Here is a 22,812-nt window from a genome sequence, read left to right as displayed (position 1 = left end):
TCTTCCCCGCGGCCGGGCCTTCCAGCAAGGAGCAGATGGGGCCCGCCGGCGTGTTTTGATGACTCCTCGCTTTTCCTGCCAGCATCTCCCAGCGATTCCTGTTGTTCACAGCAGCGCTGGGACCCCCCAGCCCCCCCCCCATTGCTGGAGCAGGGGATGGGGCCGGCAGCGGGGCCATGGGGAGGGCTGGGGGGGTCCCTGTGGCTCTACCTCCCGCTCCAGGGGAGGGAATTTCTCCTGTGGATGAGCAATTAATTTCTCCCCGCCGGGAGCCGAAGGGAAACGGGGGGCGGGAAACTTTCCCACTAAACGGTTTTTCCACCCGAAAGCGGCTGCTCCAGGACGAGAGGGGGTCGCTTCCTCCCTCCGCCCCCTTGTTTGGCCCCAAATCGCAGCACGGACCCGGGCGAGGGGAAGGACAGACTTGGGGGGCTGCCGGGGACGGCACCTTTGGGGTGTCCGTGGCTGGAGCAGCACGGAAGCGGCCGTAAATCCAGCTGTGCCAACCAGGAAACCTCTGTTTCCTCCCCCGGCACATGGGTGTTTAGCCGTAAAATACGTGTCCCGGTAAACACGGCACCGCGGGCTCGGGGGGCTTGCCGTCCCCCCGCCCCGGCCCCCAGGCTGGCGGTGATCCTGGAGCCGTCCCGGCAAAGCCAGACCCTCGCTGGGTTGAGCAAGAAGCCAACGGATCCAGGAAACGCAACTGGGAATAAACACGAAGCGGGTTGAAACGGGGCCACGCGGCGCCGTGCCAGGGCCAGGAGCTGCTGTGCCGAGCTCCCCCCCGGCACCCCGGGTACCCCCCGGCAGCATCCCGCACCGGGACGGGGCGCGGCGGGAGAGGGCGCGGCGACGGCAGCGCGCAGCCCCGGGGTGCCTCGGGATGTTGGGATGAGGCTGCGCGTGGCCACCGCGGCGGCCGTGCCTCAGTTTCCCCTTGGCACAGGCCGGTGCTGGGGGAGCAGCGGGGGCCGGGGCTGGGGCTGTTCCTCCGGACGGAGGAATGCAAACTCAGCCCCGCGGGGAGGCCGGATCCTGCGCCGAAGCCGGGGCCGGGGGCGGTGGGTGGGGAGCGGGAATGCGGCGAGGCGGAGGGCGAAGCCGTCGTCTCCCCGTGCAGGATGGTGCTGCGGGCTGCGGCGCTGGCGATGCACGCCTGCCTCCTGGCCGCCCTCCGCCCCAGCGACCCCAACGTCTGCAGCTACTGGGAGAGGTAGGACTGGGGGGGCTGGGGGGGTGGCTCGTGCGTGGCGGCGGGCCCCCCCGGACCTGCCGTCACCCCGCGTCCCCTCCTTCGGCAGCTTCACGGCGGTGGTGAAGGAGTCCTACACCAAACCCCACGTCGTGTCCTCCACCGAGCCCTGCCCCGGCGCGCTGGGCTCCCCCCTGCCCTGTCTGCAGCAGAGGTGGGAGCAGCCCCGGCCCCCCGCAGCGACTGCAGGGTGTCCCCAGGGGCATGGGGGGCTGCCCCACTGCAGGGTGTCCCCAGGGGCATGGGGGGCTGGAGAGGGGCTGCCCCACTGCAGGCTGTCCCCAGGGGCATGGGGGGCTGGAGAGGGGCTGCCCCACTGCAGGGTGTCCCCAGGGGCATGGGGGGCCAGAGCGGGGCTGCCCCACTGCAGGGTGTCCCCAGGGGCATGGGGGGCCAGAGCGGGGCTGCCCCACTGCAGGGTGTCCCCAGGGGCATGGGGGGCTGCCCCACTGCAGGGTGTCCCCAGGGGCATGGGGGGCTGGAGCGGGGCTGCCCCACTGCAGGGTGTCCCCAGGGGCATGGGGGGCTGCCCCACTGCAGGGTGTCCCCAGGGGCATGGGGGGCTGGAGCGGTGCTGCCCCACTGCAGGGTGTCCCCAGGGGCATGGGGGGCTGCCCCACTGCAGGGTGTCCCCACGGCCATGGGGGGCTGGAGAGGGGCTGCCCCACTGCAGGGTGTCCCCAGGGGCATGGGGGGCCGGAGCAGGGCTGCCCCACTGCAGGGTGTCCCCAGGGGGATGGGGGGCTGGAGAGGGGCTGCCCCACTGCAGGGTGTCCCCAGGGGCATGGGGGGCCGGAGCAGGGCTGCCCCACTGCAGGGTGTCCCCAGGGGGATGGGGGGCTGGAGAGGGGCTGCCCCACTGCAGGCTGTCCCCAGGGGCATGGGGGTCGGAGCGGGGCTGCCCCACTGCAGGCTGTCCCCACGGCCATGGGGGGCCGGAGCGGGGCTGCCCCACTGCAGGGTGTCCCCAGGGGCATGGGGGGCTGGAGCGGGGCTGCCCCACTGCAGGCTGTCCCCACGGCCATGGGGGGCCGGAGTGGGGCTGGCCCCATCCTGACTGCGCTGGTGCGGGGCGCAGGATCGTGTACCGCACCGAGTACCGGCAGGCGGTCCGGACGGACTACCGGAGGCGCTACCAGTGCTGCCTGGGCTACTACGAGAGCCGGGATGCCTGCGTCCGTGAGTGGGGCGAGCGGGGGAGCGGGGTGGCCCCGGGAGCCGCACCCGGCTCAGCCCCCGCCCCGGCCGTGCCCCGCAGCTCACTGCACCCAGGAGTGCGTCCATGGCCGGTGCGTGGCTCCCGACCGCTGCCAGTGCGAGCCGGGCTGGCGCGGCTCCGACTGCTCCAGCGGTGAGGGACGGGTGTGGGGGTGCTGGGGGGCACGGAGCTAGGGACCCCCAGCTGGGGGTGGCGGGGGGCAGCCGGCGGTGGGATGGCCCAGCGGTTAATTGGGAGGGGGACGGGGATGAAGACTGGGATGGGACGGGGATGGGGATGGGATATAGGTGAGGTTCGGGATGGGGATGGAGAATAGAATGGGGACAGAGAATGGGATTGGGATGGAATACGCATGGGATGGGGATGGAGATTGGGATTGGGACGGGACATGCATGGGATGGGGATGGAGATTGGGATGGGATGGGATATGCATGGGGCGGGGATGGAGATTGGGATGGGGATGGAATTGCGATGGAATTGGGATGGACATAAAATGGTGATGGAGACGGTGGGGATGGACAGGGATGGGGATGGACGGACGGGGATGGATGGACCGGGATGGATGGACGGGGATGGGGATGGACAGGGATGGGGATGGGGGGGGGATGGATGGGGATGGGGATGGATGGACCGGGATGGGGATGGATGGATGGGGATGGATGGATGGGGATGGGGATGGATGGATGGAGATGGATGGATGGGGATGGGGATGGGGATGGATGGACAGGGATGGGGGTGGATGGGGATGGACGGGGATGGGGGCGGATGGGGATGGACGGGGATGGGGGTGGATGGATGGGGATGGATGGATGGAGATGGATGGATGGGGATGGGGGTGGATGGACGGGGATGGGGGTGGATGGATGGGGATGGATGGATGGAGATGGATGGATGGGGATGGGGGTGGATGGACGGGGATGGGGGTGGATGGGGATGGACGCGGATGGGGGTGGATGGATGGGGATGGGGATGGGGGTGGATGGACGGGGATGGGGGTGGATGGGGATGGACGGGGATGGGGGTGGATGGACGGGGATGGGGATGGGGGTGGATGGATGGGGATGGGGATGGGGGTGGATGGATGGGGATGGGGATGGGGGTGGATGGATGGGGATGGGGGGGGTACCGGCTGTTTCCCCCGTACAGCGTGTGACGAGCAGTCGTGGGGGCCGGGCTGTGAGCGCCGCTGTGACTGCCACCACGGGGCCCCCTGCGACCCCCTGAGCGGGGCCTGCTCCTGCCCCCCCGGCTTTGCCGACCAGCTGTGCCGCCAGCCGTGCCCGCCCAGCACCTACGGCCAGGGCTGCCGCCTGCCCTGCCCCTGCCAGCACCGGGCCCCCTGCAACGCCTCCACGGGCGCCTGCCTCTGCCCCCCGGGGCTGGCCGGCCCCCTGTGAGTAGGGGCTCCTCGCCCTGCACCCCCCACCCCAGCCCCCCAAGGTGGGGGGTCCCGCTCACCCCTGCTCCCCCCCGCAGCTGCGAGGTGCCCTGCCCCGAGGGGACGCCCTGTGGCAGCCCCTGCCCCTGCCAGAACGGGGGCATCTGCCACCCCCCCGGCACCAGCACCTGTGTCTGCCCCCACGGATGGATGGTAGGTGGGCTGCGACCCCCCCCCCCCCCAACACAGTCCCTGCCTCAGTTTCCCCTGCCGACCCCTGCGCTCCTTCACAGGGGGAGATCTGCTCCGTGCCGTGCCCCCCCGGCCGCTTCGGCCCCGGCTGCCAGGGCGAGTGCCGCTGCCACAACGGGGGCCGCTGCGACCCCCGGGGGGGGGCAGTGCCAGTGTGCCCCCGGCTTCACCGGAGAGCAGTGAGGAGGGCACGGGGGGGCGGGGGGATGTGGCACATGGGGACAGGGGACTTTGGGGTGGGGGTGCATGGGGCTGGGGGCACGGGGAGGGGGCACGGGGAGGGGGCACAGCGGGCTGGGGGCTGGGTTAGGGGTTGGGGCTGGGGTTGGGGATAGGGTTAGGCTGGGGGCAAACGGGGCTGGGGTGCGCAGGGATGGGGCACACAGGGCTGGGGGCTGGGTTAGGGTTAGGGCTGGGGTTAGGGTTAGGCTGGGGGCAGACGGGGCTGGGGGTGCGCAGGGAGGGGGCACATGGGGCTGGGTTAGGGGTTGGGGTTGGGGTTAGGGTTAGGCTGGGAGCAGACGGGGCTGGGGGTGCGCAGGGAGGGGGCACAGGGGGCTGGGGGCTGGGTTAGGGTTAGGGCTGGGGTTAGGGTTAGGCTGGGAGCAGACGGGGCTGGGGGTGCGCAGGGAGGGGGCACATGGGGCTGGGGGCTGGGTTAGGGATTGGGTTGGGGTTGGGGTTAGGGTTGGGGTTATGGTTAGGGTTGGGGGCAGATGGGGCTGGGGTTGCACAGGGAGGGGGCACAGGGGGCTGGGGGCTGGGTTAGGGGTTGGGGTTGGGGTTAGGGTTGGGGTTAGGGTTAGGCTGGGGGCAAACGGGGCTGGGGTTGCGCAGGGAGGGGGCACATGGGTCTGGGGGCTGGGTTAGGGGTTGGGGTTGGGGTTAGGGTTAGGGTTAGGGTTAGGCTGGGGGCAGACGGGGCTGGGGGTGCGCAGGGAGAGGGCACAGGGGGCTGGGGGCTGGGTTAGGGGTTGGGGTTGGGGTTAGGGTTAGGGTTAGGCTGGGGGCAGACGGGGCTGGGGGTGTGCAGGGAGGGGGCACAGGGGGCTGGGGGCTGGGTTAGGGGTTAGGGTTGGGGTTAGGGTTAGGCTGGGGGTGCGCAGGGAGGGGGCACAGGGGGCTGGGGGCTGGGTTAGGGGTTAGGGTTAGGGTTGGGGTTAGGGTTAGGCTGGGGGTGCGCAGGGAGGGGGCACAGGGGGCTGGGGGCTGGGTTAGGGGTTGGGGTTGGGGTTAGGGTTAGGGTTAGGGTTAGGCTGGGGGTGCGCAGGGAGGGGGAACAGGGGGCTGGGGGCTGGGTTAGGGGTTAGGGTTAGGGTTGGGGTTAGGGTTAGGCTGGGGGTGCGCAGGGAGGGGGCACATGGGTCTGGGGGCTGGGTTAGGGGTTGGGGTTGGGGTTAGGGTTAGGGTTAAGTTGGGGGCAGACGGGGCTGGGGGTGTGCAGGGAGGGGGCACAGGGGGCTGGGGGCTGGGTTAGGGGTTAGGGTTAGGGTTGGGGTTAGGGTTAGGCTGGGGGTGCGCAGGGAGGGGGCACAGGGGGACCGGGCGCCGGGGCACGATGGATGGCTGGGGGTGCAGGGGGGCGAGGCAGACGGGGACGGCGCCCGGTCTGGCATGCAATGAGCCGGGCGGCCTCAGCCCGGGGCGGCGGGAGCGGGGCCGGTGGGGCCGTGTCACCCCCCTGGCCCCCGCAGGTGCCGGGAGAGGTGCCCGGTGGGCCGCTACGGGCAGGACTGCCAGGAGCGCTGCGACTGCGCCAACGGGGGCCAGTGCTTCCACGTGGACGGGGGCTGCCTGTGCGAGGCCGGCTTCCAGGGCAGCCGCTGCGAGGAGCGCCAGTGCCTGCCCGGCCTCTACGGCCTGCGCTGCCAGAGCCGCTGCCTCTGCCACCCCCAGCACAGCCAGAGGTAGCACCCCCCGCCCCGGCTCCCCGCAGCAGCCCCCCTCCGCACGGCACCCGCGCCCCTGCCCAGCGTCCCTGCCTGCACCCCAGCACCCTCACCCCTCCACGGCACCCCCACCTCCCCCCAGCACCCTCCCCTCCGCCCAATGCCCAGCGTCCCTGGCTGCACCCCCCCAGCACCCTCCCCTGCACCCAAATGTCCCTGTCTCCCCCAGCACCCTCCCCTCTGCCCAATGTCCAATGTCCCTGCCTGCACCCCAGCACCCTCGCCCCTCCACGGCACCCCCACCTCCCCCCAGCACCCTCGCCTCCACCCAATGTCCCTGTCTGCACCCCCCCAGCACCCTTCCCTCCACCCAAATGTCCCTGTCTCCCCCAGCACCCTCACCTCTGCCCAATGTCCCTGCCTGCACCCCAGCACCCTCACCCCTCCACGGCACCCCCACCTCCCACCAGCACCTTCCCCTCTACCAAATGTCCCTGTCTGCACCCCAGCACCCTCACCCCTCCACGGCACCCCCACCTCGCCCCAGCACCCTCGCCTCCACCCAATGTCCCTGTCTGCACCCCCCCAGCACCCTTGCCTCCCCCCAGCACCCTCCCCTCCACCAAATGTCCCTGTCTCCCCCCCAGCACCCTCCCCTCCGCCCAATGCCCAATGTCCCTGTCTGCACCCCCCCAGCACCCTCCCCTCCACCCAAATGTCCCTGTCTCCCCCAGCACCCTCACCTCTGCCCAATGTCCCTGCCTGCACCCCAGCACCCTCGCCCCTCCGTGGCACCCCCACCTCTCCCCAGCACCCTCCCCTCCGCCCAATGCCCAATGTCCCTGTCTCCACCCCCCAGCACCCTTGCCTGCCCCCAGCACCCTCCCCTCCGCCCAAATGTCCCTGTCTCCCCCTGCCCCCCAGCACCCCCACCCCTCCATGGCACCCCCACCTCTCCCCAGCACCCTCCCCTCCACCCAAATGTCCCTGTCACCCCCCCCCCAGCACCCCTACCTCCCCCCAGCACCCTCCCCTCCGCCCAAATGTCCCTGTCTCCCCCTGCCCCCCAGCACCCTCGCCCCTCCATGGCACCCCCACCTCCCCCCAGCACCCTCGCCCCTGCCCAATGTCCCTGTCACCCCCCCCAGCACCCTCGCCTCCCCCCTGCATCCTCCCCTCCTCCCAATGTCCCTGTCACCCCCCCCCAGCACCCTCGCCTCCCCCCCAGCACCCTCACCCCCCCCATGGCACCCCTGCCTCCCCCCGCACCCTCGCCCCCACCCCACCTCCTTGCCAACGAGCTGGGATGCTGGCTGCATGGCCAGGAGCAGGTTAACCCCCCCGCCCCCCCGCCCCGGGGCAGGTGGTCTGTGCCCCCCCCCCCCCGTCTGCAAAGCGCCCTCCCGGCAGGCCCAGTGCCCCCCCCGGAGCGCTGGGTGCTGAGCGGGTGCCCCCAGCTGCCACCCCCTGCTCGGGGGGTGCTCGTGCCCCCCGGGAGCCCCCAGCTGCCACCCCCTGCTCGGGGGGTGCTCGTGCCCCCCAGGAGCCCCCAGCTGCCACCCCCTGCTTGGGGGGTGCTCGTGCCCCCCGGGTGCCCCCAGCTGCCACCCCCTGCTCGGGGGGTGCTCGTGCCCCCCCTGGGAGCGCTGGGTGCTGAGCGGGTGCCCCCAGCTGCCACCCCCTGCTCGGGGGGTGCTCGTGCCCCCCCTGGGAGCGCTGGGTGCTGAGCGGGTGCCCCCAGCTGCCACCCCCTGCCACCCCCTGCTCGGGGGGTGCTCGTGCCCCCCGGGAGCCCCCAGCTGCCACCCCCTGCTCGGGGGGTGCTCATGCCCCCCCCGGGAGCGCTGGGTGCTGAGCAGGTGCCCCCAGCTGCCACCCCCTGCTCGGGGGGTGCTCGTGCCCCCCCTGGGAGCGCTGGGTGCTGAGCGGGTGCCCCCAGCTGCCACCCCCTGCTCGGGGGGTGCTCCTGCCGCCCCGGCTGGGCCGGGCTCTTCTGCAACGAGAGCTGCACCCCGGGCACCTTCGGGCCCGGCTGCCTCCAGCGCTGCCTCTGCCTGCACGGGGGGGCCTGCGACGGGACCACCGGCCACTGCCGCTGCCCGCCCGGCTACACGGTGCGCGGGCACGGGGGCACGGGGAGTATGGGGGTATGGGGGGTATGGTGGGCACGGGGGGTATGGGGAGCATGGGGGGCATGGGGGGTATGGGGAGCATGGGGGGCATGGGGGGTATGGTGTGCACGGGGGGCACGGGGGGCACGGGGGGCATGGGGGGTATGGGGAGCATGGGGGGCATGGGGGGTATGGTGTGCACGGGGGGCATGGGGGGCATGGGGGGCATGGGGGGCATGGAGGGCACGGGGGGCACGGGGGCCGTGGTGTGCACGGGGGGCTGGTGGTCCTGGAGCAGCATGTGGAGGGGGTCTGGGCATCCTTAGGGGCAGCGTGGGGGTCTGGGTGGTCCTGGGGGGAGCGTGGGGGTCTGGGTGGTCCTGGGGGGAGTGTGGGGGTCTGGGTGGTCCTGGGGGGAGCATGGGGGTGTGGGTGGTCCTGGGGGGAGCATGGGGGTCTGGGTGGTCCTGGGGGGAGCGTGGGGGTCAGGGTGGTCCTGGGGGGGGAGCGTGGGGGTCTGGGTGGTCCTGGGGGGAGCGTGGGGGTGTGGGGGCATCCTTAGGGGGAGCGTGGGGGTCTGGGTGGTCCTGGGGGGGAGTGTGGGGGTCTGGGTGGTCCTGGGGGGAGCATGGGGGTCTGGGTGGTCGTGGGGGGAGCGTGGGGGTCTGAGTGGTCGTGGGGGGAGCGTGGGGGTGTGGGGGCATCCTTAGGGGGAACATGGGAGTCTGGGTGGTCCTGGGGGGAGTGTGGGGGTCTGGGTGGTCCTGGGGGGGGAGCGTGGGGGCTCAGCATCCCTGCGGGAAGCACAGGGGCCTGGGCATCCTTAGGCATGGGTCAGGGCTCTTGCTCTGGGGGCAGTTTTGGGGTCTGGGCATTCCTGGGCCGGGGGGGGCACGGGCATGTGGGCATCCCTGGGGGGCAGCTCGGGGGTCCCGGCAACCCTGGGGGCAGCGGGGGGTTCCCAGGGGAGGAAGGGGTTTTGGGGCTGCCCACTCTCCCACCGGGGAGGGCCAGGGCGTTCCCCAGGCCCCTGGGGCCTTTCCCCAGCCCGGGCGGGGGTCCCGGCTGCTCTGAAGTCTCCCCCCCCCAGGACGAGCACTGCTCCTCCCTGTGCCCCCCCGACACTTTCGGGGTGAACTGCTCGGGGCGCTGCTCCTGCCAGCACGCCCTGGCCTGCTCCCCCCTCGACGGCTCCTGCCTCTGCAAGGAAGGTGGGTGAACGCCGGGGCGGGGGTCCCGCTCCCCATCCCCGCGCCCACCGCGCCGCCCCCCTCGTCCCGCAGGCTGGCACGGGCCCGACTGCTCGACGCCGTGTCCCGCCGGCACGTGGGGTCCCGGCTGCAACCGGAGCTGCGAGTGCGCCCAGGGGGCCGCCTGCGACCCCCAGAGCGGGACCTGCCGCTGCCCGCCGGGCTGGCGGGACCCCCGCTGCCTGCAGCCCTGCCCGGTGAGTGCCGGCCGTGCCTGCGCCGGGGGGCCGTGCCCCGGCCCCCGCGCTGACCCCCGACCTGTGCCCGTACCCCAGAACGGGACGTTCGGGGCGGGCTGCGGGCAGCGGTGCGACTGCGCCCACGCCGACGGCTGCGACCCGCTGACGGGAGAGTGCCGCTGCCTGCCCGGCTGGACAGGTGAGGGCGGACCGGGGGGGCGCAGACCCCGCTGCCCGCCCGGCCCTCGGCCTTCATCGCTCATCCTCCTCGCAGGGCCGCAGTGCAAGCAGGCCTGCGCCCGCGGCTTCTGGGGCCGGGGCTGCCGCGCGCCCTGCTCCTGCCGCAACGGGGCCGCGTGCTCGCCCCAGGATGGATCCTGCACCTGCGCCCCAGGCTTCCGCGGCCCCACCTGCCAGCGCCGTGAGTGCCACCCCCCCCCCCCAAAAAAAAAACCCAAAAAACCAACATTTGCGGGGCGCTCTTAACGCGCCCCGCCGACCCCCAAGCTGAGACCGGGCGCGCTCGTCTCACCCCAGCCTGCCCGCCCGGCCGCTACGGCAAGCGCTGCTCCCTGAGCTGCCCCTGCGCCAGCGGCTCCTCCTGCCACCCCCGCCAACGGCTCCTGCCTCTGCGCCCCGGGCTGGCGCGGGCCCCGCTGCTCCCAGCGTGAGTGGGGGGCCGGGGGGGCCGGGGGGGCAGCGGGGAGCGGGGCTGACCCCTGTCCCTCGCCCCCCCCCCCCTCCAGCCTGCGCCCCCGGCTCCTGGGGGGACGCCTGCGCCCAGCCCTGCCTGTGCCGCCACGGGGGGACGTGCCACCCCGCCGAGGGGACCTGCCGCTGCCCCGCCGGCTGGACCGGGACGCTCTGCGGAGAAGGTAGAGCCTGGCACGGAGCCCCCCGCCCGGGGTCTGCGCCCCCCGCCCGGGGTCTGCGCCCCCCGGGCCCGGCCGGGGGTCCCACGGGTGGGCAGGAGAGGGAACGGCCGGGGCCGTAGGGGCCCCCCCAGCTCCCTCCTGGGCGGCGTGGGGGGCCCCGCGCGGAGCTGTGCGGTCGCGGGCAGCGGGGCTGTACGGACCCCAGTGCGGAGCTGCAACTGCGTAGGGGGCCGTACGGGCCCGGGCCGTATGGGGCTATACGGTCCTGGTATGGAGCCATAGGGCCCGGGCGGTATGGTGCTATACGGTCCTGGTATGGAGCCATAGGGCCCGGGCGGTATGGTGCTATACGGTCCTGGTATGGAGCCATAGGGCCCGGGCCATATGGGGCTATACGGTCCTGGTATGGAGCCATAGGGCCCTGGGCGGTATGGGGCTATATGGTCCTGGTATGGAGCCATAGGGCCTGGGCGGTATGGGGCTATATGGTCCTGGTATGGAGCCATAGGGCCTGGGCGGTATGGGGCTATATGGTCCTGGTATGGAGCCATAGGGCCCTGCGCAGTATGGGGTTATATGGTCCTGGTACGGAGCCATAGGGCCCAGGCGGTATGAGGCTATACAGTCCTGGTATGGAGCCATAGGGCCCCGGGCGGTATGGGGCTATACGATCCTGGTATGGAGCCATAGGGCCCCGGGCGGTATGGGGCTATATGGTCCTAGCATGGAGCTATACGGTCCCGGGCACTATGGGGCTATACGGCCCGCTATGGAGCAATATGGTCCCCATATGGAGCCATATGGCCGCAGGCAGTATGGAGCTATATGGTCCTGCTATGGAGCTATATTGTCCTGGACAGTATGGAGCTCTATGGTCCCCATACAGAGCCACACAGCCCCGGGCAGTATGGAGCTATATGGACCCCATATGGAGCTGTACAGCCCTGGGCAGTATGGAGCTATATGGTCCCCATACGGAGCTATATGGTCCTGGGTAGTATGGAGCTCTATGGTCCCCATACGGAGCCGTACGGCCCCAGGCAGTATGGAGCTCTATGGTCCCCATATGGAGCTCTATGGCCCCGGGCAGTACGGAGCTCTATGGTCCCCATATGGAGCCGTACGGCCCCAGGCAGTATGGAGCTCTATGGTCCCCATACGGAGCCGTACGGCCCCAGGCAGTACGGAGCTCTATGGTCCCCATACGGAGCCGTACGGCCCCAGGCAGTACGGAGCTCTATGGTCCCCATACGGAGCCGTACGGCCCCAGGCAGTACGGAGCTCTATGGTCCCCATACGGAGCCGTACGGCCCCAGGCAGTACGGAGCTCTATGGTCCCCATACGGAGCCGTACGGCCCCGGGCAGTACGGAGCTCTATGGTCCCCATACGGAGCCGTACGGCCCCGGGCAGTACGGAGCTCTATGGACCACATATGGAGCTCTATGGCCCCGGGCAGTACGGAGCTCTATGGTCCCCATATGGAGCCGTACGGCCCCGGGCAGTACGGAGCTCTATGGACCACATATGGAGCTCTATGGCCCCGGGCAGTACGGAGCTCTATGGTCCCCATATGGAGCCGTACGGCCCCGGGCAGTACGGAGCTCTATGGACCACATATGGAGCTCTATGGCCCCGGGCAGTACGGAGCTCTATGGACCACATATGGAGCTCTATGGCCCCGGGCAGTACGGAGCTCTATGGTCCCCATATGGAGCCGTACGGCCCCGGGCAGTACGGAGCTCTATGGCTGCCCCCCCCGTGCCCCCAGCCTGCCCCCCCGGGACCTTCGGGCTCCAGTGCCAGCAGCTCTGCCGCTGCCCCCCGCAACGCCACCTGCCACCCGGCCAGCGGGACGTGCCCCTGCGCCCCGGGCAGCATCGGGCTCCACTGCGAGGCCGGTGAGTGGGCGCAGAGCGGGGGGGGCCCCGCCGGGGTCCTGGCCCCCCACTAAGGACCCCCTGCCCCCCCACCCCATAGGGACCCCCGAGCAGCCCTACACCATCGTGCCGGCCGCCCCCGCAGCCTACGGCTCCCTGGGCGTGGTGCTCAGCCTGGTGGCCCTGGTGGCATTGCTGGCGGCCGTGGCGGCCGCGGCCCTGTGCTACCGCCACCGGCAGAAGGGCAAGGAGAGCCGGCACCTGGCCGTGGCCTACACGGCGGCACAGACGGACACCTCCGACTACGTGGTGCCAGGTGAGCCCGGCGCCGGGGACGTGGCCACGGCCCCGCTGGCCCCGCTGCGCCCGGCTGACTCCTGTCCCCCCAGACGTGCCGCCGAGCCACCACGCGCACTACTACTCCAACCCCAGCTACCACACGCTGTCCCAGTGCACGCTGCCGGCCCCCGGCCCCGGCGCCCAGGACAGAGCCAGCTTCCTCAAGGTACGGCACGGCACAGTGCAGCACGGCACGGCGCGGCACGGCACGGTGCATCATGGCACGGTGCATCACAGCACGGTGCGGCATGGCACGGTGCATCACGGCACGGTGCGGCACGGCACAGTGCGGCATGGCACGGTGTGGCACGGCACGGTGCATCACAGCACGGTGTGGCACAGCACGGTGCATCACGGCATGGTGCATCATGGCATGGTGCATCACAGCATGGTGCATCACGGCACAGTGTGGCACGGTGCATCACGGCACGGTGCATCACAGCACGGTGTGGCACGGCACGGTGCATCACGGCATGGTGCATCATGGCATGGTGCATCACGGCATGGTGCATCACAGCACGGTGCATCACGGCACGGTGCGGCACGGCACGGTGCATCATGGCATGGTGCATCACGGCATGGTGCATCACGGCACAGTGTGGCACGGTGCATCACAGCACGGTGCATCATGGCACAGTGCGGCACGGCATGGTGCATCATGGCACGGTGCATCACAGCATGGTGCGGCACGGCACAGTGCGGCATGGCACAGTGTGGCACGGCACGGTGCATCACAGCACGGTGTGGTATGGCACGGTGCATCACGGCATGGTGCATCATGGCATGGTGCATCACGGCATGGTGCATCACGGCACGGTGCATCACGGCACAGTGTGGCACGGTGCATCACGGCACGGTGCATCACGGCACGGTGCGGCACGGCACGGTGCATCATGGCATGGTGCATCACAGCACGGTGCATCATGGCACGGTGCATCACGGCACGGTGTGGCACGGCATGGTGCGGCATGGCACGGTGCAGCACAGTGTTGAATGGCGCACCATGGTGTTGCACAGTGCACTGTGGCATTGCATGGTGCAGCACGGTGTTGCGTGGCGCAGTGTGGTGTTGCGTGATGCACTGTGGTGTTGCACGGTGCAGCACAGTGTTGCATGCTGCAGCACGGTGTTGCACGGTGCAGCACGGTGTGCCATGCTGCAGCATGGTGTTCCATGGTGCAGCACGGTGTTGCATGGTGCACCGTGGCGTTGCATGCTGCACCGGTGTTTCACGGTGCGCTGTGGTGTTGCGCGGCGCAGCACGGCACGGCATGGTGCTGCTGCTGGGAGTTTGTGGCCAACCCATCCCTTTTTGGGTGCAGGTGCCCGGCACCCAGCTCTTCCCCGGCGTGGAGAGACCCCACGGCCCCGACGGCAACGCCACGCTGCCCCCCGACTGGAGGCACCTGGGGGCCCCGGGCCCCAGGGGTAAGGGGGGGGCAGCACCGGGGGGCCTCGGCCAGAGCGGGGTGGACACGCGGGTCCCCTCCCGGCTCAGGATCCACAGGGAAGGTGCTGGGGGGGGTTGGGCGGAGCAGGGGGGACCCCAAACCTGTCCCCTTGCAGGGGGGCAGCTGGACCGGAGCTACAGCTGCAGCCTGGGGAAGTCCTACGGGAAAGGTACGGGGTGGGATGGGATGGGATGGGAATGGGATGGGGAAAGGACAGGGATGGGATGGGATGGGATGGGATGGGATGGGATGGGATGGGATGGGATGGGATGGGATGGGATGGGAATGGGGTGGGGAAAGGACAGGGATGGGATGGGATGGGATGGGATGGGATGGGATGGGATGGGATGGGATGGGATGGGATGGGAATGGGGTGGGGAAAGGACAGGGATGGGATGGGATGGGATGGGATGGGATGGGATGGGATGGGAATGGGGTGGGGAAAGGACAGGGATGGGATGGGATGGGATGGGATGGGAATGGGGTGGGGAAAGGACAGGGATGGGATGGGATGGGATGGGATGGGATGGGATGGGATGGGATGGGAATGGAGTGGGGAAAGGACAGGGATGGGATGGGATGGGATGGGAATGGGGTGGAGAAAGGAGAGGGATGGGATGGGAGTGGGAAGACACAGGGATGATGTGGGGAAGGGATGGGGATGGGACAGGGGTGGGATGGGGAAGGGCTGGGCTGGGATGGAAAAAGGATGGGGGTGGGATGGGATAGGGCTGGAATGGGGTGTGGATGGGAATGGGGAAAAGAGAGGGATGGGGTGGGGAAGGGACAGGGAGGGGATGGGATGGGATGGGAAAGGTCTGGGATGAGATGGGGATGAGATGTGGCTGGGCTGGGGCTGGGACTTGCCTGGGACGCAGCCGGACACGGCGCTCCCTCTCCCCTGCCCTCCCTGCTGTGGGGACCCCCCAACTCCTTCCCCCCAGATGAGCCCCCGGAGGGGCTGGGAGCCAGCGCCAGCTCCCTGGCCAGCGAGAACCCCTATGCCACCATCAAGGAGCCGCCCCCGGCCCCCGCCAAGGCCCCCGAGGGCAGCTACATGGAGATGAAATCCCCGGTCCGGCGGGAGATGGCCGCCGAGATCGGGCTCCTGGAGGAGCCGCCCCAGGACGGTACGGCTGGGGGGTCCCCTGGCCCCGGTGAGCCTGGCTGGGGGGGCACGGCCCCGGTGATGGGGTCTGCACGGCCCTGGGGGGGGGGGGGGGGAACACAGCCCTGGGGATGGGGTCTGCATGGCCCTGGGGGGGTCACGGCACTGGGGATGGGGTCTGCATGGCCCTGGGGGGGCACGGCACTGGGGATGGGGTCTGCATGGCCCTGGGGGGGGGTCACGGCACTGGGGATGGGGTCTGCACGGCCTGGGGGGGGGTCACAGCACTGGGGATGGGGTCTGCATGGCCCTGGGGGGGCACGGCCCTGGGGATGGGGTCTGCACGGCCTGGGGGGGGGTCACGGCACTGGGGATGGGGTCTGCATGGCCCTGGGGGGGTCACGGCACTGGGGATGGGGTCTGCATGGCCCCGGGGGGGCACGGCACTGGGGATGGGGTCTGCACGGCCTGGGGGGGGGTCACGGCCCTGGGAATGGGGTCTGCATGGCCCCGGGGGGGTCACGGCCCTGGGGATGGGGTCTGCACGGCCTGGGGGGGGGACACGGCACTGGGGATGGGGTCTGCACGGCCCTGGGGGGGACACAGCCCTGGGGATGGGGTCTGCATGGCCCCGGGGGGTCACAGCACTGGGGATGGGGTCTGCATGGCCCTGGGGGGGCACGGCCCTGGGGATGGGGTCTGCATGGCCCTGGGGGGGCACGGCCCTGGGGATGGGGTCTGCACGGCCTGGGGGGGGGACACGGCCCTGGGGATGGGGTCTGCATGGCCCCGGGGGGGACACAGCCCTGGGGATGGGGTCTGCACGGCCCCGGGGGGGACACAGCCCTGGGGATGGGGTCTGCATGGCCCCGGGGGGTCACGGCACTGGGGATGGGGTCTGCATGGCCCTGGGGGGGCACGGCCCTGGGGATGGGGTCTGCATGGCCCTGGGGGGGCACGGCCCTGGGGATGGGGTCTGCATGGCCCTGGGGGGGTCACGGCCCTGGGGATGGGGTCTGCACGGCCTGGGGGGGGGTCACGGCACTGGGGATGGGGTCTGCATGGCCCTGGGGGGGTCACGGCACTGGGGATGGGGTCTGCATGGCCCCGGGGGGGCACGGCACTGGGGATGGGGTCTGCACGGCCTGGGGGGGGGGTCACGGCCCTGGGGATGGGGTCTGCATGGCCCTGGGGGGGCACGGCCCTGGGGATGGGGTCTGCATGGCCCTGGGGGGGGTCACGGCCCTGGGGATGGGGTCTGCATGGCCCTGGGGGGTCACGGCCCTGGGGATGGGGTCTGCATGGCCCTGGGGGGGTCACGGCCCTGGGGATGGGGTCTGCACGGCCTGGGGGGGGGACACAGCCCTGGGGATGGGGTCTGCATGGCCCCGGGGGGGTCATGGCCCTGGGGATGGGGTCTGCATGGCCCCGGGGGGGTCACGGCCCCTTGCAGCCTCCCCTTTCCCCGCAGAGAGCTGCCCCAGAGGGGCCGAAGGCCTCACCCCCGCGGCCCCCCCCAGCCATTACGACTCCCCCAAGAACAGCCACATCCCCAGCCACTACGACGTGCCCCCCGCCCGCCACTACCCGCCGTCCCCGCCGCTGCGCAGGAAGGACCGCTGAGGGACGGGCACCGGCGCGGGGGGCACCGGGGTGCGACGGGCACCGGGGCGGGGGGCACCGGGGTGGGGGGGCCCGGCGGGTGCCCCGGAGCGGCCCCGTCCCAGGCGCGGGCGCTGAATAAAGGGGTCGGTGCCGTGCGAGCCAGGGCTGCCTGTGGCCGCGGGCCCGGGGGGCTGGCGCCGGGGAGCGGGACGGGCCCCATGGCACCGGGGGCAGGCGTGGGGCCGGGCGTGGGGCCGGGCGTGGGGCTGGTACAGCAATGGGAGAAGAAATGGACCAGCAAGGGCCCAGTGGTGCTCCAGTAAGGGCCCAGTGAAGGGCTAATGGTGGCCCCAGTAAAGGCCCAGTAAAGGCCCAGTGGTGGCCCCAGTAAGGGCCCAGTAAAGGGCTAATGCTGGCCCCAGTGAAGGGCTAATGCTGGCCCCAGTAAGGGCCCAGTGAAGGGCCCAGTGGTGGCCCCAGTAAGGGCCCAGTGGTGGCCCCAGTAAGGGCCCAGTGAAGGGCTAATGCTGGCCCCAGTAAGGGCCCAGTGGTGCCCCAGTAAGGGCCCAGTGAAGGGCTAATGCTAGCCCCAGTAAGGGCCCAGTGGTGCCCCAGTAAGGGCCCAGTGAAGGGCTAATGCTGGCCCCAGTAAGGGCCCAGTGAAGGCCCAGTGAAGGCCCAGTGGTGGTTCCAGTAAGGGCCCAGTGAAGGCCCAGTGGTGGCCCCAGTAAGGACCCAGTAAAGGGCTAGTGCTGGCCCCAGTAAGGACCCAGTAAAGGGCTAGTGCTGGCCCCAGTAAGGGCCCAGTGAAGGGCTAGTGCTGGCCCCCGCGATGGTCCGGTGGGGCCCCAGTAAAGACCCGGTGATGGTCGCAGGGCAGGCCCAGCGCTGGGCCCAGTAAGGGCCCAGTCACGGCCCAGTGCTCCCAGTGCCGCTGCCCAGCGCCCGGCCCCTCCGGCGGCCCCGCCCCTTTCCGCACTGACCCCGCCCCTCCTGCACCGGCCCCGCCCCCAGCCCTGGCCCCGCCCCCTCGGGCCGGCCCCGCCCCGCGCAGGCGCCGCAGCGCCCGAGGCCCCGCCCCTCGCGGCCGGCAGCGGCAGAGGCCGCGGAGCGAGGTTACAGCGGGCCCGGGCCCGGGCCCCCGCCCCCACCGGGCCCCGCCCCCACCGGGCCCCCGGGGAGACCCCCATGGGGCCCCCCCCCAGCCTTGGGACCCCCCAGCCCTGGGCCCCCCGGGGGAGGCCGCCGTAGGGACCCACCTGGGGCCCACCCAACCCTGGGGCCTTCCCCCACCCTCCACAGAGCCCCCTGCCACTGGGACCCCCCCTTTCCCCTTGCAGGGACCCCCATAGGGACCCCACAGCCAAGAGACACCCCCCCCATAGGGCCCCTTGTCCCTGGGACCCCCCCTCACCCGCACAGGGACCCCCATAGCCACCCCCCGCTCTGAGATCCCCCCAGGGAGTCCTCCATAGGGTCCTGGGACCCCCCTGCCCCCCTGTAGAGCCAACAGACCTGGGACCCCCCCCCAGGGTGGCCTCCACAGGGACCCCCAAGGGACCCACCCGACCCTACAAAGACCTCCATGGAGACCCCCACAGGGCCCCCTGTCCCTGGGACCCCCCTCACCCACATAGAGACCCCCATAGGGCCCTGGGACCCCCCTCACCTACACAGGGACCCCCACAGGGCCCTGGGACCCCCCTCCCCCACATAGGGACCCCCATAGGGCCCTGGGACCCCCCTCACCTACACAGGGACCACCATAGGGCCCTGGGACCCCCCCCCCACCCACATAGGGACCCCCACAGGGCCCTGGGACCCCCCTCCCCCACATAAGGACCCCCACAGGGCCCTGGGACCCCCCTCCCCCACACAGGGACCCCACTGGGACCCCCTGGCTCCGGGATGTGGGGGGTGCGGGTGCCAGGCAGGGCCAGCCCCGGGGCCGGTGGGTGCCAGGGGCCGCTGAGCCCCCCCCGGTGCCCCCCAGCTGTGGGCCATGAGGCGGCGGGGGGAGCGGGCGCCCAGGGAGAAGGCGGCGGCGGCAGCGGCCGCGGAGGAGGAGACGAAGAGCGCAGGGAGGAAGGCCGAGCAGGGCGCAGGTGAGCCCCCGGCCCTGGCAGGGGTGGGGGGGCCGCAGGGGTCCCCCTCATGTGCCCCGCGCCCTGCCCGCAGAGGGGTACCAGTGCACCGGGCTGCTGGAGCAGGACTTGCCCGAGCTCTGCGCCCGGGCTGGCATCGCCGGCGTCCCCAGAGTCACCCCCCGGCCGGCCCCGAGCTTCCCCGCCGAAGGTGAGCGGGGCCGGGGGCCGGCGAGGGGCCGCGTGTCCGCAGGGTCCCTGCCCGGGGAGCGGGGGGCTGCTGGCGGCACCCCCACCCGCCCCCTCGCCGTCCCGCAGAGGAGCCCACCCAGCCGACGCTGGCCGAGGTCCTTGCCCGCATCGAGCGCAAGTACGGCTACTTCCAGCCCTGCGTCCAGGTGGAGAGGGACCACGAGGACCCCCGGAGCGTCCACGCCGTCTTCCTGCGGGGTGGGTCCTGGGGACCCCCGCGGTGCCCCCCGGCACCCAGGGATGAGGAGCTCCTGGAAATCAGCCTGCGGGATCCCCCCAGCCGTGCCAGCGCCTCCCGGGCACTCGGGAGGGGAACAGCCGCATTTGGGGGCTCTTCCCCCCATCCCATCCCATCCCATCCCATCCCATCCCATCCCATCCCATCCCATCCCGCGGCCTTGACCTCCCTGTCTCCGGCAGGCTGGAAGATCGAGGAGGACATGCTGGGGGTCCTGAGCCAGTGCCTGCCCGCCGTGGCCGGGCTGCGGGCAGTGCAGTGAGTGCGGGCAGGGAGGGGGGTCCCGGCAGCCCCCGCGAGACGCCGGGGGTCCCCATCAGCGGCTCCTGATGCCACTTTGTCCTCCCGCAGCCTCTGGAAGGTCGGGCTGACGGAGCGGCTGCTCCCGGCGCTGGCGGCGCTGCTGGCGCGCTGCCCCTGCCTCCGGTACGTGGCCGGTCGCGGGGCGCTCCCTCGTTAGGGGTAACGGAGCGGGGGTCCCGGGGAGGATCGCTCACACCGGCCGGGGGGGCTCCTCCACAGGACGCTCAGCCTGGAGGGGAACCCCCTGCCCGAGCCCGCCTTCCACACGCTGATGGGGAGCGACAGCACGTGAGTCGGAGCCGGATCGAGCCGCGCTCGTCCCCCCCGCCCCGCTCGGCTGGGACCCCCGCGGGACCCCTCCCCGCTGGCAGCAATGCCCAGGCCGCCGCTGCCCGCCCCGCAGGCTGGCCCACCTCTCGCTGCGCAACAACGGCATCGGCGACGCGGCCGCCCGGCTCATCGGGCAGAGCCTTTCCACCCCGAGCTCCGCCAACCGCAGCCTGCTCTCGCTCGTCCTCAGCTTCAACCGCATCTCGGACCGGGGAGCCGGCTACATCGCCACGGTGGGCAGCGGGAGGGCGCGGGGGGCAGCCGGGCGCCCCGGCGCACCCGGCACCGACCCCGTCCCTTGGCTCTGCCAGGGCTTGCGCTTGAACCGCTCCCTGCTGTCCCTGTCCCTGGCGAACAACGACATCGGCGACGCGGGGGCCGTCAGGCTCGCCGAGGTGGGTGCCCCCCGACTCCACGGGATCGGGGCACGCGGCTCGGGCCGGACCCTGCCCCGACCCCGGCCCCGCTGCCTGCCAGGTGCTGGGGCCGTTCGCGCTGACGCACGCCGAAGCAGTGGAGCGGAGGAGGCTGCTCTTGGCAGAGGTGCAGCGAGACCCCCGCCCCCCTGTTTTGCGGGGGGGCACGTTCCCTCCCCGGCTCCGGGAAAGGCTGGAGGCTCCCGGGGGGCTGCTGGCCCCCTGAGCATCCCTCTCCCCCAGACCCCAAGAGAGACCGAGGGCCAGAGCGAGTGCTCCTCCAACCTGCGCGGCAGCGCGGCCCCTGACAAGGTGCCCCCGGCCAAGCCCGGCAAAACCCCCGCCAAGAAGAAGGTGAGGAGGCGGTGGGCGGCGTGGGGAGGCGGTGGGCAGCGTGGGGAGGCGGTGGGCGGCGTGGGGATGGGGGTGGGCGGCGGGGGGCTCATCGGGGCGGGCGGCGGGGGGATGGGGGTGGGTGGCAGGGGGCTCATCAGGGCGGGCAGGGGAAGCCCAGCAGGCAGCTGCCAGGTATCCCCCGTCTCCCCCAGCTTTGGGGGCAGGCGCTGCCCCAGCTGTGCCTCAGTTTCCCCGCTTCCAGCTCTGCGGGGCAAGGGCAGGGGGAGGTGGGGGCTGCCCAAGCTGCTGCCCGCTGCCCCGTCGTTGCAGGAGCCGCTGCGGAAGGAGGAGGCCAGGCAGCCCAAGAGGCGTGAGTGAGGGTGCAGGGGGCCGGGGGGGCCGGGGGAGCACCGGGGGGGCCGCGCCTGCCTCAGCTCCCTCCCCGCTCTCCCTCCCGGCAGCGCCGGAGCCCAGAGCCGCCCGCGGCAGAGACGCGAAACCGAGCGGCCAGGAGAAGCTGAGCCCGGAGGTGGGGGACGCCGGGGGGACGGGGTGGGGAGGGGGTGCCCGACCCTGGGGTCCCACACTCCCTCACGGCCCCCGCCACGTCCAGGTGCCGGAGCGGGCTGAACCGCTGCTGGAGGAGGCCAGGCAGCAGCAGGGCAGCGTCGTGCTGCCGGGGAACCGGGCGCTCCTCAACCTCAACCTGACCCGTGAGTGAGGCCGGGGGGGCGGCGGGTCCCCAGCGAGCCCCCCGCCGCCCGTCCCCGACCCCCCTCTCCCTCTGCAGACAACCGCGTCACCGAGCGCGGCCTCGGCGCCTTCCTGGCAGCGCTGGAGGAGCAGCAGCGGGAGAAGCCAAAGGTGCCGGGGCAGCAGGGGCTGCTCTGCTTGTCCCTGGAGGTGAGCAGGGTGGGCGGCTGGCACCGCCGTGGGGCTGGCACCACCATGGGGCCGGCATCACCACGGAGCCAGCACCGCCATGGGGCTGGCACCACCATGGGGCTGGCACCGCCATGGGGCCGGCATCACCACGGAGCCGGTACTGCCATGGGGCTGGCACCACCATGGGGCTGGCATCACCATGGAGCCAGCATCGGCATGGGGCTGGCACTGCCGTGGGGCCAGCACTGCTGTGGGGCCGGCATCGCCATGGGGCTGGCATCACCATGGAGCCAGCACCGTTGTGGGGCTGGCACCACCGTGGGGCTGGCATCGCCGTGGAGCTGGCATCGGCGTGGGGCTGGCACCGCTGTGGGGCCAGCATCACCATGGAGACGGTACTGCCGTGGGGCCGGCTTCACCATGGAGCTGGCATCGCCACGGAGCCAGCATCGCCATGGGGCTGGCATCACCATGGAGCCAGCACCGCCGTGGGGCTGGCATCACCACGGAGCCGGCATCGCCATGGGGCCGGCACTGCCGCGGGGCAGGGCCTGACGCCGCGTTTCCCCGCAGAGGAACCGCATCCCTGCCACCAGCCCGGCCTTTGCGCGGCTGCAGGAGCTGCTGCCGCAGGACCCCCTCCCCAAAGCCCGGGGCCAGGAGGAGGAGCAGGAACGGGGCGCCTAGGCCGGCCCCGAGGAGCCGCGCGCCCACCTGCGGGCGAACAGAGTTCGCTTCTTGCCTTTTCTTTAAAAAAACCAAAAGAAATCAAAACCTTTACGATGGAAAGGAAGAAAATAAACCAGATTATAGAGCGCTGAACAGCAACTGGTCAATCGTGGCTCTATTATATATAATATATATATCGGACACCCCCAGCGCTGGCCTCGCCGCGGCACCTGGGAGGGGGAGAAGGGATGGGGGCAGCGGAGGTGGGACGCGCCCCGGCCCCCCCGGCCGCCCCGTGGGTCACCGATTGTCACCGGCGGCAGCCGGGGAAGCGCCCGGTGCTCGGGGCCTCCCCGCTGTCCCCCGGCTGCCGGCTGGGGGGGCTGGTGGTGGTTATTTACAGAGGGGAGCACGTACGTACATATTTATAGGCGGCGGGGAGCGGGCGGGGGGCCGCAGCACGGAGAGGAACAGAACAAAGTGCATTTATACAGACCAGATCCAGCTCT

At 71.7% G+C, this 22,812-nt stretch overlaps 2 protein-coding genes across 2 annotated transcripts; both read left to right on the top strand.

Annotated features, from left to right (window-relative positions):
- Positions 1-1,124: 1,124 nt before the first annotated feature.
- On the top strand, positions 1,125-16,808 carry PEAR1 (platelet endothelial aggregation receptor 1). Its single transcript, XM_075724401.1, is given in 24 exon segments — positions 1,125-1,216; positions 1,305-1,409; positions 2,334-2,434; positions 2,514-2,606; positions 3,621-3,867; positions 3,951-4,065; positions 4,146-4,241; positions 4,243-4,283; positions 5,799-6,011; positions 7,933-8,107; positions 9,195-9,315; positions 9,388-9,551; positions 9,630-9,732; positions 9,808-9,954; positions 10,071-10,141; positions 10,143-10,200; positions 12,179-12,228; positions 12,230-12,308; positions 12,388-12,603; positions 12,677-12,792; positions 13,949-14,054; positions 14,193-14,246; positions 15,022-15,207; positions 16,657-16,808. Coding segments are annotated over 24 exon segments (2,901 nt in total).
- A 1,984-nt stretch (positions 16,809-18,792) lies between these two features.
- Positions 18,793-22,321, top strand: LRRC71 (leucine rich repeat containing 71). The gene is made up of 14 exons (XM_075724545.1): positions 18,793-18,895; positions 18,969-19,085; positions 19,193-19,324; positions 19,547-19,622; positions 19,716-19,790; positions 19,887-19,955; positions 20,071-20,230; positions 20,309-20,392; positions 20,475-20,564; positions 20,657-20,767; positions 21,080-21,119; positions 21,211-21,462; positions 21,540-21,652; positions 22,208-22,321. The coding sequence occupies exons 1-14, from the start codon at positions 18,793-18,795 to the stop codon at positions 22,319-22,321; spliced, it is 1,536 nt and encodes a 511-aa protein (XP_075580660.1).
- Positions 22,322-22,812: the final 491 nt, after the last annotated feature.

This window comes from Pelecanus crispus, chromosome 22 (assembly GCF_030463565.1).
Source record: "Pelecanus crispus isolate bPelCri1 chromosome 22, bPelCri1.pri, whole genome shotgun sequence".
Lineage (NCBI taxonomy): Eukaryota > Metazoa > Chordata > Aves > Pelecaniformes > Pelecanidae > Pelecanus > Pelecanus crispus.
Note: the sequence above shows the minus strand (reverse complement) of the source record. Positions and strands in the feature narration are given on the sequence as shown.

What these genes read in the sequence shown, in the direction of transcription:
- LRRC71 (XM_075724545.1), top strand. Translation starts at nt 18,793, where the DNA reads ATGAGGCGGCGGGGGGAGCGGGCGCCCAGGGAGAAGGCGGCGGCGGCA. An exon ending in CCACGCCGTCTTCCTGCGGG is followed by an intron (nt 19,325 to 19,546) that starts GTGGGTCCTGGG and finishes TGTCTCCGGCAG; the next exon opens with GCTGGAAGATCGAGGAGGAC. An exon ending in GCGCGCTGCCCCTGCCTCCG is followed by an intron (nt 19,791 to 19,886) that starts GTACGTGGCCGG and finishes GCTCCTCCACAG; the next exon opens with GACGCTCAGCCTGGAGGGGA.